Source organism: Podarcis muralis, chromosome 3, assembly GCF_964188315.1.
Source record: "Podarcis muralis chromosome 3, rPodMur119.hap1.1, whole genome shotgun sequence".
NCBI classification, from domain to species: Eukaryota; Metazoa; Chordata; class Lepidosauria; order Squamata; family Lacertidae; genus Podarcis; species Podarcis muralis.
This window is the reverse complement of record NC_135657.1, coordinates 95,667,334-95,687,258: the sequence shown is the minus strand read 5'-3', so window position 1 is coordinate 95,687,258 and position 19,925 is coordinate 95,667,334. Positions and strand designations below refer to the sequence as shown.

General features: G+C 42.0%; 1 protein-coding gene and 1 long non-coding RNA gene across 4 annotated transcripts in view; one reads left to right on the top strand and one right to left on the bottom strand.

Moving 5' to 3' along the window:
* PXDN (peroxidasin) overlaps positions 1–19,925 on the bottom strand; it is a 76,663-nt gene that overhangs the window by 5,218 nt on the left and 51,520 nt on the right. For all 3 annotated transcript variants that reach the window (XM_028722426.2, XM_028722428.2, XM_028722430.2), the window contains 8 exons: positions 19,387–19,495; positions 16,873–17,030; positions 12,691–14,194; positions 11,059–11,193; positions 9,535–9,743; positions 6,992–7,109; positions 2,020–2,152; positions 173–286 (listed from right to left, as the gene is read on the bottom strand). In XM_028722426.2, the coding sequence (XP_028578259.2) occupies positions 173–286; positions 2,020–2,152; positions 6,992–7,109; positions 9,535–9,743; positions 11,059–11,193; positions 12,691–14,194; positions 16,873–17,030; positions 19,387–19,495 (2,480 nt within the window). The remainder of the gene's footprint in view (positions 1–172; positions 287–2,019; positions 2,153–6,991; positions 7,110–9,534; positions 9,744–11,058; positions 11,194–12,690; positions 14,195–16,872; positions 17,031–19,386; positions 19,496–19,925) is intronic.
* LOC144327305 (uncharacterized) lies at positions 7,105–9,800 on the top strand. Its single transcript, XR_013392365.1, has 2 exons — positions 7,105–7,384; positions 9,508–9,800. It is a non-coding gene; the product is annotated as an uncharacterized LOC144327305 (long non-coding RNA).

The following is a 19,925-nucleotide window of genomic DNA, read 5'->3' as shown; positions in this document are numbered from 1 at the left end:
TGCAATGGCAATTACCTTTATTTACAATTGAGCACACTGCAAAATCGGTATGATGTTGGAACCCTATTCATGCTTGCTTGGGAATACGCCCCACTGAACACAGTGAGCCATGTCTAGGTAAGCATGGAGACGCCATATTAAAACCATGAAAATGAATATTCTGATTACTCACTTTGCATTCGCACGTGGTGCACGGGTCTTTTTTCCAGGTTTCGTTACTGGAATAAGATTTACCCTTTTCGTCAGTGCATTCAGTTCTACTGAGCCGTGATTCAAGTTTCTTTATCTGAAGAAAGGCAGGAAATCCTTGTTTAGCTATCTGTATACTAAAAGCGTTCCCATTACATTTTGTAATCAAGCCAGTATAACCACAGAAACACAGCCTTCTCTTAAGTACTCAAATTGTATCTAGTTTGTTTTACTGAGAGATGCAATCCAATAAGGTTCCTGGCTGGTTGTGAAGGCTGAAGGTCTGGCATTTAATGTCACATTTCATTTGACTGTCAAAAAGCTCTGCTACTGGAGGGAATGGGGTCAAGCAGACGTTACAGTCTGGTAGTTTCCAAAGTGGGTATTTCTGGTCTGTGATCGTAATACAGTGGTGCCCCGCAAGACGAATGCCTCACAAGACGGAAAACCCGCTAGACGAAAGGGTTTTCCGTTTTTGAGTTGCTTCGCAAGACGATTTTCCCTATGGGCTTGCTTCGCAAGACGAAAACGTCTTGCAAGTCTTGCGATTTCCCCCCCCGCTCCCCCCTTTTTCTAAGCCGCTAAGCCACTAATAGCCTTTTAGCAGCTAAACCGCTAATAGCGCTAATCCGCTAATAGGGTTGCTTCGCAAGACGAAAAAACCGCTAGACGAAGAGACTCGCGAAACGGATTCTTTTCATCTTGTGAGGCACCACTGTAAATCAATTCATTCATTCAAAGTGGGTGGTACTGCCCCCTGGAGGGCAGTGGGGTTACCTAAGGGGGGGGCGGGCTCTAAGTGGTGTAAATGACTATGATACTTTGAAAAGCTGGTATTACCACATCAAGTTCATCAATTTTGTTGATTTTTTTTTGAACTATATTGGATTTTGGATAAATGTGCAATTAATTGCTACTGTTTTGAATTCTGTTGTGTTATCATATGCAAAAGGCCATTCTGAACAATGCTTTTTATAGGGTAGGGGGCACTGGGGGGATGAGGTTATGGAAGCAAGCAGGTGATGGCCTGAAAAGGTTTGGGAACCACTGTTCTAGGCCCAATATTTGCTGCTTGTTGATGGCATGTATTCACACATGAAAGGGCATATGTGTGTAATCGAGGATGTCCTACTCACTTCAAGAGATGGAAGCCAAGAGATGGATTTGAGATGTCCAGTGTTGTGCACAATGAAGTTACATATTTATTGTATGTCTATCCAGCCTTCATTATGAGGAGCTCAAAGCAACATTCATAGTTCTCCGCCACCCTCACCATAGCTCTGTGGGAATCCTTTTCTCTCTCTCTATTTGCACTTCCCTGTATCTCAACTACAAGTGCTAGTCTTAATGCACAAGTATTCCTTCTCTCTCTCTCTCTCTCTCTCCCTCCCTCCCCCCCCCCCTCTCTCTCTCTCACACACACACACACAACTGGATCTTAAAAATGCTTCCACTGCCACAAGGATTCCTTCAATGAGTGGAAGGGCCTTTAGTTCAGTGGGGGGGAACTGTGCTTCTTTTACCAGTTCCTTTCACCACTCTCGTGCCACCTTCTATGCCATTCCAGAGGGTCAACCAGACCACCAGTAAATTGTTTTTCCTGTGTGCAACTCCCAACCCATTCCGCAGTGGGTGCCAATAGCATACTTTCAACCCATTACACACACTCTTTCATACAATGAGCACGGTGCTTAAGACAGTGACTCTCCCCCCACTTACCTGGGTGTAAGCCCCATTGGACTCATGAGACTTACTTCTGATCAGGCATGTATGGGATTATACTGCTGAAACACTTTCTAATATTATCTGAAGAACCTTTTTTATGTTCACCTGTTTTCTGAGGTCTGTGATAGTTTTTTGCATGTCACCAACAAATTCTTTGAAGTCATTCATGACAGGTGCTTTCTTGCGCTCGTCAAAGGATGAGATGGTGAGGTTAGAAAATTTATTCTCCCTTGCAGAACTGCAACGACAAAAAGTTAACCAGTATATTAAGCAGGAGGGGCAACCCATTTCTTTTTTGAAACGTAGACGTTCTATAAAGAAGGTTAGTTTATGAGTATGCTTATGCTGTACAAACTAGGCTTAGGCATTTCAATCCCTTGCAGACACACAATGGAGGATCTAGCAATGGCAGAAAAGAATTCGGAACTTTCCACAACGGTTATGATTTCCAATGGTGACCCTTTGGTGCTGAATGAGATGCAGAGTTGATATAGTCATTAAAAGTTCTTAGACTCCACATAGTGAAGACCAGATGGCAACTGCTTTCTCCTCAAGATGTTTTTGAAATAGGTGTTGCTGCTGTAACAGAACTCCTTCACGATGTGAAACTTGGCATAAAACTTTACCGCATGCAGAAAAAAAAAGAGTATGCTGATTGGCAGGTGCTCCCTTTATTGAGCTTTACATTCTGCAGACTTAAAATAAATGCCAGTAATACATTCCAAAAAAATCAGAAGGCTAGCAGTCGTCCCCCCTCTAATAAAGTGCTTTAATCCTCTCTCCTCCCCATGTTACTTGAGATAAGGATGAGAAAGCCAGCCAAGATCAGGAAAGAGAATGCAGATTTAAAAGTCTACAGCTACAAGTGAACACATGCATTATTATTCTCCAGTGTATAAAATGTGACCTACGTAGCAGAATTACTATTTCCTCTTCCAACAGAATCTCAGTTTCACTTATAAAGAAAACTTAAGCAACACTTAATGAAAGCAGGAGAGATTGGCGCTGAAGGGGAAAAGAGCTCAGTGTAGGATGAAGTCCTAACATCCCCATTGTACTTGAATGCTAAAAACTGACCCTTTGTATTGTAGGAGGATTGGAGAAGAAGAGCATAGGCTTGAAACAATCTGAAAAGGTTGAGCAAAGAGACATCGTTTCAGCCATTACTCACTACGTCTTTACACTTCAGCATGAAAAGATGTTACATCATTAAGGTGTAGAATGACCCTATTATTCTTTTGAAGATATATGGATATTTAATTTTATATTCCCAGTCACAGAATAGTGTATCCTGGAAACAGCAGAGCAGGAATTTCTACTCTGCAGATGCATATTTGCTTCTAAAGGTAATAATCAATACAACGAAGAACTTGATCTCTTTCCATCTCTTTGCAGCTGATGGAAGTACCGTATTTTTCGCTCTATAAGACGCACCAGACCACAAGACGCACCTAGTTTTTGGAGGAGGAAAACAAGAAAAAAAATATTCTGAATCTCAGAAGCCAGAACAGCAAGAGGGATCCCGATGTGCAGTGAAAGCAGCAATCCCTCTTGCTGTTCTGGCTTCTGGGATAGCTGCGCAGCCTGCATTCGCTCCATAAGACGCACACACATTTCCCCTTACTTTTTAGGAGGGAAAAAGTGAGTCTTATAGAGCAAAAAATACGGTATATAAAACGGTAGCATTTAAAAGGCAAAAACCCAGGACTTCCGGGTTGGCGCCATCGCCGAATGGCGGACTCCCTCCGAGCTCCGGAGGGAGCCTGCTCGGCAGGGGCTGGGTCCTACCGCACCGGCGATGCGGGGACCCTTAAAAACCACGGCCACGGAGGCCGTGGACATGGAGACTCGGCTGGCACCGCTAGCGCCCTCCCGACTCGTGAAGGAGCCTTTTTAAAGGCTACGGATCGGGTGCCGGGGAGAAGCGTGGTGCTTTGAGTCCTTCGCTATCCCTGCCGAGCGAAGCCGCATGCCATCCGGCGGAGAGCGCTGACTTCTTCCATTGAGAATTCGGACTTCTAACAACAACCCGTGAGTAATTTGGAAACCGGGTTTAAAAGGAGAAAAAAAGAAATTTTTTTCGGATTTGATACGATCGGGGGGGAATCCAAAAAGGAAGTCAGTCCCCCTCCCTATTGTAAACCTTCCAAAACAAGGACTGGGAAACCAAGGTCCAAAAAGAATTGTATTAAACTAAGAATTCCACGATGGGAAACTACAAGAACTGTGCTGGAGGAAGAATTGAGGGAGAAGGAAAACGTAACCCCCCCCCGGGAACCGGGGTGATTAAGGAGGGAGCCTGGCGAAAAGCGAAGGAGATTTTGACAGCTGGTTAATTTTGTTACAATTTTTTACAATCCGTTAAAACTTGGATACAAAATGGCGAAAACATGGATAACAATCGGACTTTTGGACTAGAGAAAACAAAGTTACAACAATCCCCCTAGAGGAGTTTCGGGACATTACAAAGAAGGTTGTGAGTGGAAAAATACCATCAGAATTCTACAGGACTGGTTATCTTCTGGGAAAGCTGCAATATTGTGTCTACAGGGTGTTCAGCTAAAGGAGACAATAGAATTTTCTATTGAAGAGGGACTGAACGCAAGTTTTTGTTCCTGAATAACAATAATCCCTGCAGACTTACTAAATTTCTGAACAAGAACGTTTTAGCAGCAGAACAAGAGGAAACTAGCAGCAGAACAAGAGGAAACAAGCAGAACAAGAGGAAACTGGACTACAACTTGGAAAGAACAATGGGGGGAGGCCTATTAAAGATTTGAAGCTAAAAGGTTTAAAAATAAATTTAAGAATAATTATAAAAAGAAAAGCCAGCAAGGAGTTGGGGGAAAAATGGGATTTATGGATTTTAACAATTCCAGGCAGACAATATGGATTGGTGATCAGAGGGAAATTAAACCGGGGACAGCGGGGGGAGAACTAGAATCCAAAGGCTTGTCAACTTTTTTCTGAATTGGTTTCTTTTCATCTACTATACCTTTTATTTTCTTATTTCTTATATTTCTATCGTGTGGGGTGTTTTTATCATTAAAAAAAAAAGGGAAATTGTGGAATGGAAATGGGGTGGGCCCTGGGGAGAGAACTTTTGTCTTTCAATATGAGGATTGTATAAATTTAAATTTAAATTTGAATAATGGCTTAAACAAATTAAGTTTTAATTAGAACTGAGAACTTGTGGAGCCAACAATATGAAAGGGGAATATGGTAGGGGTGGGGGAAGGGGGGAGTCCCGGAAAGTAGATGTATGAAAATAAGGCTTTGAACGTACTTTAATCTTTACTTTCTGTACTTTTGAAAATTTTAATAAATATTATTTAAAAAAAATAAAAGGCAAAAACCAGGGTGGTTGTTTTTTTGGTGCATTCTTGGTCTTCCCTGCTTTTTTAATAACATTGTCAATTATTTAATAGTATTTTTATCACATGTTAAGAAATGCATCATATTAATTTTAACCCTTGTTTATTGTTGTTTCATAGTGCTGAAACATGCACAGCCCCCCCTTTTTATTACCTTTGCATTTTTTAAAAAAATGCCTCTCACTGGAAATAAGCATATGTTAAAAGACTGACTCGTAAACAAATGGAAGATTAAAGACTTGGTGATTGTCTTGGATCAGGGTTTTTAAATGATAAAGTATGAAACTCTAACAAACACTCGTACTGGCTAATTTCCAAGCATGGTATCCCATTACAGGTTTTGCAAGCTACAGACTATTTTACAAATCTGAGACCGTTGCAGTGTGTACTACACACATTTTTAAGCATCTCTCCCACCTACCATGCAACCATAGCCAAAATGACAAGAATCATACACTTCAACTTCCTAAGATATTTACATCATGCTCACATCCTCCTGCTCAGGGGAAAAAACCAGGAGGAGAGAAGGAAAGGCCAAAATTTACTTTAGATGTGTTGTTTATGCAACTCATAAATTACTTTGCCTATGCACTGAAGGCATGATGTCATAGTCCTAGGAAGGCCCATCTATCATCCTAGGTGGAAAAAGTACACTTGGATTAGCAAAGCTGTTCAGGATATTTATGATTAAAAGCCCTGTACATTAGTAGGACATACAAGATTCTAAAAAATAAATGTTATTTGCTTTAGAACGGGGATTGTATTAATTAAAGAATCCAATAATCCTGTTCCACACTGAGAGCCAGTGTGGTGTAGTGGTTAAGAGCGGTAGACTTGTAATCTGGCGAACCAGGTTTGCTTCCCTGCTCCTCCACATGCACCTCACAGAGTGTTTGTTGTGGGGGAGGAAGGGAAAGAAGAATGTTAGCTGCTTTGAGACTCCTTTGGGTAGTGATAAAGCGGGATATCAAATCCAAACTCTTCTTCTTCTAACATGATATTCTGACATGTTTGTTGCTCCCCATTACCCAGGCTTCCCCAGTTATCTCCCTCGTAAGATGCTATGGATAACTAGAGCCGAGTGTCATCAGCATACTGATGACACCTCGCTCCAAAACGCCTAATGACCGCTCCTAATGGCTTCTTGTAGATATTAAACAGAACTGGAGATAACACACCTTTGTTGTATGATTCATAATCCACTTGGTCTTATCAAAATGATTTTGAATGGTAGTCTGGCACTCAGTGCATGAATCTCTGGAAGGATAGCAACCCATAAAAAATACAACAGCACAGAAAATGGCCGTATTTTGGATCACACAGGGGAGCCAACCTTGCAATCTGAATAAGCATGCATTTGCCCCAAATTCTTTTTCCTATGTAAGATAAAACAAGACTGGGATTCTGAATGATTGCTCATGATGCAGTAGCCAAGAAAGAGTTCTTTCTAAAGCTATTTAATTATGAAGCACTTCAAATAAAAGGAATGCAACTTTTGGAAACGAGTAAGACATACGACCTCCTAGCTGATAAGATACGGCCACATTCCTAAAATTCATGTGCAGAAGGACAAAAGTAAATAAAGACTTGCAGCTGAATGTTTGGGAGGTGTCCAAAGACTTCTGTGCCTCAGTAATAACATGGATGTTTACATATTGTCATTTTAAAAAATAAGTAAATAAGTAAATAAATAAAACCTTTACCTTGTTTTTGACATTTTCATGTGCTTTGATGGCCTGTCTTCACGGAAACTGAAATCAAGGGAACGTCTTCCTCGAAAGTGGTAAGAGAATGCATTGAACTGTCCTCTAGTTCTACAGTCTGAAATTGAACAGAATGTTATGGGGTTTATGAACAAGTTTTCGGATTTTAAAGACATGTATTGTGCCCAGTAAATTGTAAGTGGCTTTATAATTTTCTGGCTTGGAAAACTGTATGGAAAAGCTCATAATAACCTCTTCCCTAAAATCTTTTAGTGAAATATCAAGTACCTCTGTGAGAGACATACAGAGAGAGAAACTTCAGTCACAGTGAAATTAAACATCTACGGGAAGTTTGGTTATACATTGGAGGCCGAGGAAGGCAGCTGTTTGCAGGTGCTATATACTTTACCCCTTAAGAGATGGGAAGACAGGGGTGGTGAATAGTATGGGAACTCACAGCTGTGCACTAGGGTTGTGGAAAGCTTTCCTACAGTAGATTTGCTGGCTGAGAGTGGAAGAGAATGTTAGTGATGTGCTATTTACTGTTGAGAGGAGGTTTGTTCATCAAAGTTTTCTGCCTGAAAGATTTGAACAGATTCCTTTTTCAGGGGGCATCACTATGGAGATCTGTGGTTTGAGAGGGTTCACTTATGTTGATGCTTTAAGATGTGCATTTCAGGAAAGCTCAAAAGGGCAAGAAAGCTGTCAAGGGTATTGGAACAAAAGGAAAATGAAATATTAATCACTTTTGAGAGAGAGACACACAGAGAGAAACTACTTTGCTTACCAGATTAAAACAGTAATTCTGTGGTTGCAATGGTTTGTCAAACAAGTATTATTTTGTTATTATGCAGAGGAAGAGCCACTTTGTTTTTCTTTTTATTACACTGCTTTAGTACTTGTTAAACGTTCCAGGAAAACAAGAAGGATAATAAAAACAGATACATTCTATTATGTAGTGTTGCAATAATAAAGACTCAATAAAAAGGCCAGCTTTTTATAGTATACACCTTGGCCAAACTGTCAAATTTTGATTGAAAAGTGCTTGTTTGCAGAATAGGAGCAGTGTTTCTCTTTTCAAGATATATAGAGGAACAAAATGTCTGTAAGTGTAATAGCCTCTTCTTGCTTTGTCTGAAAATAGTGAAAGCTTCCATTAGCTGCTGAGGAAGAAAGGGGTGCAATGGAAACAAATTTGGAATTGGGAGAGCCTGAAATATAAACACCCACGGTTTGAAGATCCTCACTCCCTTTAGAGTAGGGTCTAGGCCCCTCAAATTCAGCTGCAGCTCAAAGTAGGACTCTGCTAGTGTGTCACCCTTGCCAGTTCTTCCTAAACCAACAAAAACCTTAATCTTTGGGAGAGGGGTAACCACCTGTGGTGAAGGTTCATTAGAGATAATGTAGGCACTGGTGACCTCTTCTTGATGGAAAATGGAGGTCCTGATCATGTTGAGGACTGTTATTCCCATTGGGGCTCATGGGGTTTACATTTCTTTCTGCCTCTAAAAGTGAAGGGATTGGGGCAGGAGGAGACTACAAACTTCATGCACGCCAACTAAATTCCAGTGCAGAAGAGACAATGAGTCCTGTCTTGTTCCTACTGCTACTTCCTCTCCTTCCCAACTGCTGTTATTGTTTTGTCTGGGAAGGGACCGGGGGAATTGACCAGGATGACTGTCTAAGAGATAAGGATAAACTTTACTGTAAACAGTGCTAGCTATAGACTTCTCTTGAGGAGAGCAGATGAGGTTCAGCCAAAGTGAGCCAATGCATACTCAAATGGTACAGTCCAAACTGAACATGTATTAAGCATTATGAATATGACGTCTAGGTTTTGCCAGATATGGATCTCTAAAGCACAGTGCTTAAGAAATACTTGTATATCACATGGATACTCCATCTTTGTTCAAATGTCCTTACTGGGGAGGGAGGGCATGCATGGGTATTTTAATTTTCACCCTTTCTCACCAGCCTTTTAAGATTGGGTTAGAATGGTCATTCCAGGGGAGAATGCTCACTTCTCAAAGATTTCCCAACAGGGAAGGGATTTGAACCCATGTCCCTAGAGTTCAATTTTAAGAAGTTTTGCACTATGCCACCACATTCAGCAGGATTTGTGCAAGAAGAACTAAAAGCCTTAGAAGATCTAAACAGTTGCTTTGAGAAAGGAACTTGATAATTTATATTCCTCAACTTGTTTCCCTGCCTAATATCAATGAAGTTATTTCAGAGGTCCAGAGGGGGACAACACAAGAATGGTCCTTTACTGTGGTGGCTCCTCTTCTGTAGAATGCTTGCCTGGTGCCATGATTATATATCTTTCAGCACCAGGCAAAAACTTACCTCAATAACCAGGTCTTTGACCATTAACTATCTGCAGCCTTTTGGAAGTGGAGGGATGTTTTTAATGTATCTATGTGGGCATTTTTTTGTCTGTCTGTTAATTGCTTTATCAACTCAAAGCAACTTAGATGCGAACAAATTCAATAAATTTATTATTATTACCTTTTCAGAATAATTGTGTGTGGGTGTCCACCTACCTTCACAGCAATCTTGCCACATCCTGAGATCTACTTTAGGAATTTCATCGCAGCTTCCATATCCATGTGGGAACTCAGCCACTCTGAAAACATCACGTTGCACTCTGGTTATGTTGTCACCATTGTCACACAGAATTCTGGCAAGGGATGCCTGCTTGATCTGAGTCAACTGAGATGGAGTAAACACACCTGGATTCTCATGCCATAACCTATAGTCTCACATAAAGTAAGAATAAATCATTAGACAAATCTCAATTAAAAAAAAATGGATAGAACATTCCATCAGAAGATGGGATTAAACTCTGCAATTATCAGAACTGTGGGTGGGAGTCAACTAAGTTGCTGCATGCATGGAACATGCTATGCTTGCACAATGGGACTCCACTTCCATGAATCACCACCGCCTGATGGCGAGTATTTCTTAGCTCACCTGCCATTTCGACCCTTAAATGAAAATCCAATGTCAATATATTAAAATACTCCAGTACACCAGGACTAGTCTGTCCTTTGAGAAGATAGGCAAATCGCCTTGAGCATTAAAATAACTGCAAAATGGTGGTCAGTTACTTACTGTTCTTTGTGAGATATACACTGAAATGAGCTGACAGTCTTTCAATAAAAACCCACTCCATGTTTTACTTCACTTATATGGTGGAAGAGGGGAGGTTAGCCCCTTTTTTGGTGTTCCTATTGTTAAACAAGTCAATCAGAGACCTGAGAAGCTGTGTTATATTATTGCTTAAGACAAGGGCTTTTTTTTTCAGCCGGAACTCAGTTCCAGCATCTCACAGGTGGGTGCCATTGCCATGATAAGGGAGGTGTTCATAGTGAGCTCCAGGACCTCTTTTTCTAGAAAAATAGCACTTTTAAGACCATGGGTAGGCAAAGTAAGGCCCAGGGGCTAGATCTGGCACAATCACCTTCTAAATCCGACCCACAGATAGTCCAGGAATCAGCATGTTTTTACATGAGTAGAATGTGTGCTTTTATTTATAAGGCATTTCTGGGTTATTTGTGGGGCAAATGAATTTGTTCATCCCCCCCAAAAAATATATATATAGTCCAGCCCCCCACAAGGTCTGAGGGACAGTGGACTGGCCCCCTGCTGAAAAAGTTTGCTGACCCCTGCCTGGTTAAGACCATGGGTCCATAGCACTAGGCCACATTAACTGGCAGTGGCTGTCCTGGACAGACAGGGGCCTTCTGATGCTATCTGGCAATGCCATGGATGGAATCTGTTGCTTCTGCATGCAGAGCAAATGCTCTACTGCACATCGTTCTGAGATCTAACAGCAGATTCTGATCTATATTCTGCCTGCCTTAGATTTACCTGAACATGGCCTCCCCACCCTCAACCAATTCCTACATTTTTACCACAGGGTACTCTTCCTCCTATACTAGCCTGTGATGGTAACTGAAAGACTAATTAAGTATAAGAGAGATACACAGCCACTATAGCTGATTATTGTTAAGATGGTGAAATTATTCATTCTGAATTATTTTTTATTTTCTACCAAAACTTACCTGTCCCCATCTCGGAGACGCTTAAACTGTGTGCTCAGGAGACACATCAGCGTTGGTCCCAATCTGCTACCAGGAATTAAATCTTCCACCATAAGAGCAGGAAACAAATCTATGTTCAGTGGTGAACCATATAACCTATTACAAGTAAGATGAATGATTGAGGATTTATAAAAATGAATTCCAAATATTGTTAAACTTCTCCATAAATATACCATATTTTATAAATACCATATTATATTAAGGACTGGTTAACTACAATAGGAAGTCCCCCCCCCCTTTTTTTTGGTAATGTATACAATATATTTTTGTTGTTGTTTTGTGTTTTGTTTTCTACATGTGTAGAAAACAACTATTTCTTGTTTCTTCTGTTTTGTGTCTTATCTTACTCTGTGCACCTAAAAGTTTATATTTTTCAGTACAGAATATGAAGTAAAAAGTAAAAATAGGATAAATGATTGAAGATCATACAGTAAACACAATTTCAGCCTTATACCACTTTGAAGAATAACAGCTGAAATGTCACACAGTTGGAGGTAGAAAGATGGCAGTCTGGTTTTTACTTTGGTTGCCTTCCCCTTGTGTGTTTATGTAGGACTTAATTTGAGCCAATGCTCCCATTCCCCTTTTTTCTGCACTCGCTGACTGCTTGGATGTGTACAGTGTCTTTCCTTCCCCAGACTAAGGATGAGCTCATATCTGTAGGATTAGTCAGCACAGCTTCCAGGCAGGTTTGAGCCCTTATTTCCATTTGACTTCTGAAAGCTGATTTCTAAAGCAAGGTAATGTAAACCTTTGCTGTAACTCAGAAGGTAACCTCCAACATTTTAAACATTAGTTGGTTCAGCAAATCTATCCAATAAATCCATCTATCTAGATAAAACAAAGGCATTCTTAGTTTTGTCTAAGGGCAGTAGTGTCATAAAGGTAAAGGGACCCCTGACCATTAGGTCCAGTCGTGACCGACTCTAGGGTTGCGGCGCTCATCTCGCTTTATTGGCCGAGGGAGCCGGCGTACAGCTTCCGGGTCATGTGGCCAGCATGACTAAGCTGCTTCTGGTGAACCAGAACAGCGCATGGAAACGCCGTTTACCTTCCCGCCGGAGCGGTACCTATTTATCTACTTGCACTTTGACATGCTTTCGAATTGCTAGGTTGGCAGGAGCTAGGGCCGAGCAACGGGAGCTCACCCCGTCGCAGGGATTCAAACCACTGACCTTCTGATCGGCAAGTCCTAGGCTCTGTGGTTTAACCCACAGCGCCACCCGGGTCCCTTCCAGTAGTGTCATATACAAGTTCAAATATGTGTATATAATATATTGACAGACTGCCATGAAATTAAACATTCTGGGTTGTATCCAATGCTCCTGGTTCCTCATCCTCTTCTCTCTCCTATAGCCCAACCACGCACCCTCAAAATCTCTTCTGATTCTTTAGGAAGCAGATCTGGGGAGAATGCAGGGAGAGGAGGAGAAGGAAAAGTCCTGTTGTGTGAGCAGAAGTGCTGGATACAACCCTTTGAAAGTACATAACTTACAATTGAGAGTTTTATTGTTTTTGTTTTGAAAAATAAGAATGTTTAGTTCCCACCAAATAAGTACATTTTTATTTTAAGTCACATTTACTAACACTTACCTCCTGAGTTTCTCTCTGATGTCAGGATTCTTGATTTCATTTTTCAAATCTTCAAACGTGTGAGCCGAAGAAAGGTTACAGTAAACTCTAAAATCGTGGTAAGGTGGTACTCCGTGATCTCTACCTCTTTGAATATTCATTGCGGCCAGGTCTAACGCTACTGCCCGAGCCATGGAGAAAAGCCTCTCTGTCAATTCCGTATTGAGCAACTGTGACGTTACACGCATCTTACCAGCGACACCAAATAAACCCCTTAGAAGCGGGTCAATGCCTCCTTCGTTTACAATCCGAAACGGGGAGAAGAACGCTTTATGAAGAGGTATGTGGCCTTGTGGAATAGTCTCAAAGTTTTCATCCAACCGATACAGTATGGGATTGATCAGCGTGTGACCAAACCTAAAAGCGGCAGTTGCAAATTCATTAGTTATTCCAGAATTAATATTGGGGTCGTAACCTTTATATTCGCCAAGCATCTTCAATCCTACCTCTCCTAAAATCTTAGGCAGCCAGTGGCTGTACGTTATGTGTTGCATTTCTGCACCCACAATCTTGCGTGTTTCGTGATAAATTGTATCGCCGTCCCAGTGTGGGTTGAGTTTCAGCAACTCTGTGGCAATCCTGTTGTGTTCTCTGAACCACAAGGTATGCATGCTGGTGAGTCCCAGCTGTTCATTGGCGCGATGGTCGCCGGCTAAGAAGCAAGGAATCGGGCTCTCATTCTCATCCCGCATACATTCAGTTGGTGGGCCGGTAGCAAATGGGAGAAGAGGCTTCCCAGATCTCTGCACAATGCCCTGTCTCAGAAGCCCCCTGTGGCTTGCCAAGTCTCTGATTTCTTGTGCCTCGTGATCTGAACTGCCATACACATTGGATGCATCGATATAGGAAGTCAGCTGGTTGATCTGTTCTCGTGGGTAAACCGAATTCATGAGAAGGGAAGTCATGCCGCTTCCGCACACCGGGCTGGAACGCACAAAAAACATGCACCGCGCTCCGTTCCTGACTCGAGGGTCGTTGGGCGGCACCATGATGGAGAAACACGGGGGGTCGTTTGTACAAACAGAGCTGCAGTGCTGGCCATCAGAAAACCTGGCTTCACTCAGAGCAGCAACGGTGGAGTCCAGGTCATGGTCTAGGAATTGGCCCCATTGCATCAGCATATGGCTAAACTGGTCGTCAGGGGTTATTGTTTCCGTCCCGATCAGCGTGGTTGAAACCAAGCGTGGCATTGGGAGTGTGTGTCCATTATAACGCCGGTTAGCTCCAATGCCCCTTGGCAAATTAAATCCGTTTTCGTAGACCGACTTCAGCAAGCGTTCAAAGGCTGTTAGGGAGGCTCCCCACATCGGATGCTGCAAGTTATTGCAGGTCCCATCATGTGTTCTGTATTTCTGGTGATAGCACATATCTGAGCAGTTATTCACGCGCCTATGGGCCGTGCAGCCTGAGAGGTTAGCTATCAGATTCAAATACTGCGGAGACACAAGGTCATTATAGTGATAGCCTGAAACAGATAAGAGAGAGAGAGAGAGAGAGGGAAGGATCAAATACTTTTTAAGTCCTGGAAACAAAAATGCTATTACTACATGCTTTAATCAGTTTTAACCATGTAAAATCTACAACACTGATAAACTAATTAGTTGGGGGGCATTTTAAATCGGGGTACTGTGAGTTAAGGGGCACAGTTCTTTACCTTTTGAGGCTCTTTTGGTTCTGGTGTGTTACTGCAATAGGGAACGGGAAAGAAAATATTAAAGATAGCCCTTTTCTTTCGGAAAGAAGGCACAGGAGCTATGATGAATGATTGCTTCTGCTTATTATATCATAAGCTAGAATGCTCCCTTTTTCGATATCCCAAAAGGTGTGACATTACTTGATCTATTAATCAACCAGTTGACTTCACACACAGTCATTACTGAGAATACAGCCCCCCTTGAGTACAATGGGGCTTGCCCACGAGGAAGTGGGTGTAGGGTTGCAGATCACCTTTAGGAGGTAGCACAAAAATTATTATTTTCCTAGTAGTATTTTTAAAAAAACTTACTTAAAGTAATGGGAGACAAGCTACAAATAACTTAATCACAAACTTTTTTTTATTTAAAAAAAACTGATCCACCAGTGCCCTTGGTTGCACATAATGCTGGCATGGAATGCTGGCAATGCTATGGAAATTAATTTGTGCATGAGCTGCAGCTTCCACAATCCCTGTTTTGCTTCCTTGGTAGGGCAGCAGCTTAGGGGTTATGTATTTTGTGACCTGTTTCTCTCAAACAGACATCTATTAGAAGCCAAGGCTTATTCGTAAAAAGAGACAATAAGAAAAAACTAAGATCATTTCAGCCATATCCAGTATGATTGTATTATTGCCAGAATTGTTTGTGAATTACTTTTTAAGAATGATTAAAATTATTTTATATAATATTTAATCTAGAAATGTTAGGATTTTATTCACAACTATTCTTGAAAATGGTTTGTTTCGACAAGACTGCTATCAAATATATCACAACAGTTCCACACAAAAAATGTACATTGTCAAAGTCATGATCTGGATTTGGAGAACGCGACAAGACAATAAACGACTCAGTATATATTATCTGTTTAGTCCGAATTATGTGGAGAAATCTGGGTAGTTGAGTTACTCTGGTAATGTTTCAAAACCATGAAGCATAGAACCTTGTGCTGAGTTCAGTTGAAGTTTTTAGTATACTTTAATAAAACTCACAATTACTCAAAACAGAAGAACTATCCTAAGGAAAAGTATTTCCTTTCACATGATCAACCTGGCTGCAGCAATTCATTACCTGCCAAGTCCTAGCTGTTCTGCCTTTCTAAGATTTTAGTATAGCTTCAAACTACTTTGCAACATGCCTCAAGCACAGATAACTGCCAAAAACAAGGCCTTGGAGGGATTATTAAATAATTGCTTTACAAATGCCAATTTAGGTTATGCTGATACATTCAGACTAAGGATATGGGTATTCCACCGGGGCAATTATTAGGCGTTGTCAGAAAAGGTGATTACAAAACACGCTTTAAGCAGTGTGGATATAGAGTTGCTCATATCCTCAAGCAGCATTCCACACTGGAGGGAAAGAAGTAAAGAGTCATATGCGTTTCATTTGTGAAACCCTCGGATGAACCTTTATGGTGCTAAAACATCTTATTTGCATTTTGCTTTCAGAAAAAAGTATGCAGTTTGAGAGAAGAGAGACACTTCGAAAGGGAAGAATGAGGGGAGGGAGAGAAAACATTTTTTAAAATCCCGCTATGTTAAAACCTGTTCTGTAGGTGCTATTTGAGGCACTTACAAAAGTTTCACATACTTCATTCCAGCTCATGGAGTCTACACCACTCTTTTCAGCTGTTCGGTGTCAATGCCATGTGTCAATGGCTATTCCTTCATTTGGGGCACAAACTATATCTGAGCCCCAGCCTGCAGTTCAAGAACCCTAGCTTCAAATTCCTAGCCTGTTCCTTCACTCACCACAACTTTCTTCCCACCCAAGCGCTTTATGTTTGTGGTGAAACATTTAATTTTACCCCCAAAGCACCTTTTCTGGAGGGAAAATGAAACCAGGTTGCTCACCACCATTGCTTTTCACTTTGCCGGAAGCAGTTTAGATCAGAGACATCTTCCTGGCGCAAGACTTTTTTAAAAAAGAAGTTTTCAGATGTGCATTTTATTTATTATATACAGCTAAAACCCTACACTCAAGATACACCAGCCGAGAGGACAGAGGAGGTGGAGAAGGCCCACTATGCCAAACAAGGAACACAAGGCATGCCAATGTCACAGGTGGTACACTGGCAGAGATGCTCAAATCTAGCAATGGAGCTGGCATAGCTGGGACTGGCATGTCCACACCTGCCAAATCCACCTTTAGAATCTGGCCCTGATACCAACGATGGAACTCACAGGAGGGATACGTTTGCCACTAAACTGATTTGAAAACAAAAACCACACAACCCACAACTGACCACCAACTCCTAGTCCCACAACAGAACACAGGACTTGGCATAACACACATGACATAACTCTACACCCAGTGACAGCACGCAACATCTGTATATAAGCTTCTGACAAAGAGGCCAAAACCTGGACAATAAGGCACACAGCGCTGGACTATGCCACTCCAGGCTAATGTCATGCATAATTAGAGCACACAAGGCAAAAGCACTGACTTGTTCCATTTAGGTCAACCATCAGACCATCTTGCACATGTTCTTGAATTAGCTGCAATGTTCTTTCAAATATTTCTCCAGCTCTTGCTTGCTCAACAGTGTAAGGATCTCTTGGGTATCGAAATAAGGCCAGCAGATCATTTGGAGAACGAGGGCGGCTAATAGATGAAAACAGGAAGAAGACATAAAAGTAAAAGGGTAAACAGAGCCATCCAGATGTGTGCGATAAAGCGGCTGTGCCCTTAACACTATGTGCTGACTGGTTACTAATATGAAGACCACGATCTATAAAAGCTCTAATTGTTATATTAAATCGTCGGCAACAAGTCGTTCATAAATACATACCTTGATTGCTTATCCCCCAAATGGCAAGCAAGAAATAAATAAATAAAGTATCAGCAGCTGACAACTTCACATGGTTTGTTGAGTAAGGACTGTCAAGCATGCTGCACAACCACAAAACGAAACAAGGAGAAAAGAACCCCTTGTTGACACATTTCACTAGATTCACTGTGGACTGGAGTATCTAAGAAATCTAAGAAAATGTCTCCATCTCATGCATTGGGCAGGACTCAGCTAATGAGCCCCATCAGCGAGAGCCTTTCATTTGTGTAATGCAGCTTTCCCTTCTCTTCCCTCCCCCAATGTGGCCCACAAAATTGGGTCTTTGGGAGGGGAGAGGTCAGGAGAATCCCCAGAACAGCTCGCTGGGGTGGAAGGAATAGTTCCAAAAGACTTGAGTGGAAAGCTATACATGTGCACAACTGGGATCCTGAAAGTATGCTTCAAAACTTGAGAGAGTTGTTTCCAAAGATAAGCTAGTGTTGTTTCAAAAGGGGACAAGTGTACTTTGGCATGAGATCACAGGGACACAAGGAGAGCCCTGATGGGATGGAACACTGGTCCATCTACTCCTGCATCCTGTTGCCACGGTGGCCAACCAGATGCCTATGGGAAGCCCATGAGCAAGACTTGAGGACAGTAGCACTCTTCCATCTTGGGAAGTATACTGCCTCAAACTATGGAGGTAGCGTACACCAATTGTGGCTAGCAGCCACTGATGGCTTTGTCCTTCATGAATTTGTCTCACCCTACATTAAAGGCATCCAAGTTGGTGGCTGTAACTGCAGCCGCTGGAGTGAGTTCTCGATGTGTGCTGCATGAAGAAGTACTTTTGTTATTTAATAATAATAGTAATAGTTTTATTATTTATACCCCACCCATCTGGCTGGGTTTCCCCAGCCACTCTGGGCGGCTTAAAGGGGACCCCTGATCATTAGGTGCAGTCGTGGCCGACTCTGGGGTTGCGGCGCTCATCTCGCTTTATTGGCCGAGGGAGCCGGCGTACAGCTTCCGGGTCATGTGGCCAGCATGACTAAGCTGCTTTTGGCGAACCAGAGCAGCACACGGAAACGCCATTTACCTTCCCGCCGGAGCGGTACCTATTTATCTACTTGCACTTTGACGTGCTTTTGAACTGCTAGGTTGACAGGAGCAGGGACCAAGCAACGAGAGCTCACCCCGTCACAGGGATTCGAACCGCTGACCTTCTGATTGGCAAGTCCTAGGCTCAAGCGTTAAAAACCTCCCCATACAGAGCTGCCTTCTAAAAGTTGTGTAATTCTTTATCTCATTGACATCTGAAGGGAGAGCATTCCACAGGGAGGACACCACTACTGAGAGGCGCCCTCTTCCTGGTTCCCTGTAACTTCACTTCTCACAGTGAGGGAGCCAGCAGAAGACCCTCGGAGGAGGACCTCAGTGTCTGGGCTGAGTGATAGGGGTGGGGACGCTCCTTCAGGCATACTGGGCTGAGGCTGTTTAGGGCTTTAAAGGACAGCACCAACACTTTGAATTGTGCCTGGAAACATACTGGGAGCCAGTGAAGATCCTTTTGGACCGGTGTTCTATGGTCCCGGCAGCCCAGTCACCAGTCTAGCTGTTGCATACTGGATTAGTTGTAGTTTCCAAGTCACCTTCAAAGGCAGCCCCACGTAGAGCGCATTGCGGTGGAGAATAGTAGTACTTCCTCTTTTTCCTCCCTCAAATAGTTGTACAGCTTCTATGGGGAAGATTTTGAACTGGTTGGGCTTCTACAATTACTTGGAAACTGGAAAAGCCACATGGCTCTGATTTAGGGAATCGGATACACAGCTTCTGCACTTCCAGTCTCCAAAGAGTCAGTGGGCCTTAGACTAAGTGCTCCCCATCCTCCAGTCCATACAACCAGTAGAAATATCCCAGAAGCTTAGTTATGCCTCAGTGGGAAAGCATTTTGTGCTACACCACCCACTGAGATTGCAGGCAACTGATGTGTGGATATGCCTATATAGGATTACTTGTGAAGAGAGGGGGATTTATCGTAGCTAAAAGAATTACAAGATGTAGAGTATCCAGTTGATCTTCGAGCAAAACTGCCATGTCCCCTCAAGCTACTGTTACAAAACGAACAAGTAATAAACCAGCACACTGTCATGATGAAATAAAATAAAAGTAAAACCCTCCAGACAATACCTGTCAAACAAATGTGTACGGGTTGAGTTTATTGCTCTGTCAACAGTAGCAATTGCTTCAACAATTGAGCTTGCTACAAACTGATCTCCATTTCGACTGACATCAGGAACTAGAGAGGGGGGGGGGGAGAAAAAAGCTGCAAATTTATCCACATACAAAAATGACTCACTATAAGCAAAGTCTAGACACGACATCATTTTTGTATTACAAATCAATCTCTTTTTTTCTAAAAAGTTTTACTTTTACAGCTGAAAATTTTCAATATATTGAGAACATCCTTAAAGAAAAAACAGATTGCATCGGGAATGCCTCCATTCTTCTACAAGTTCAATGAAAAGGTATAAATTACCATTAGTATTTGTTCTTTGTTTTGTAATACAAAGGTGTTAAAGAACCCCAAACCACAATGCCATATAAGCCAAAGACACACTTAAAATATGTGAGCCATGATAGATTCACACTGTCTAAAAGGCTCTGGGCTTTTTCTTGATCACTTGATCCCATTACCTTCTAAAACAGATAGGAGTTTCAAAGGCAGT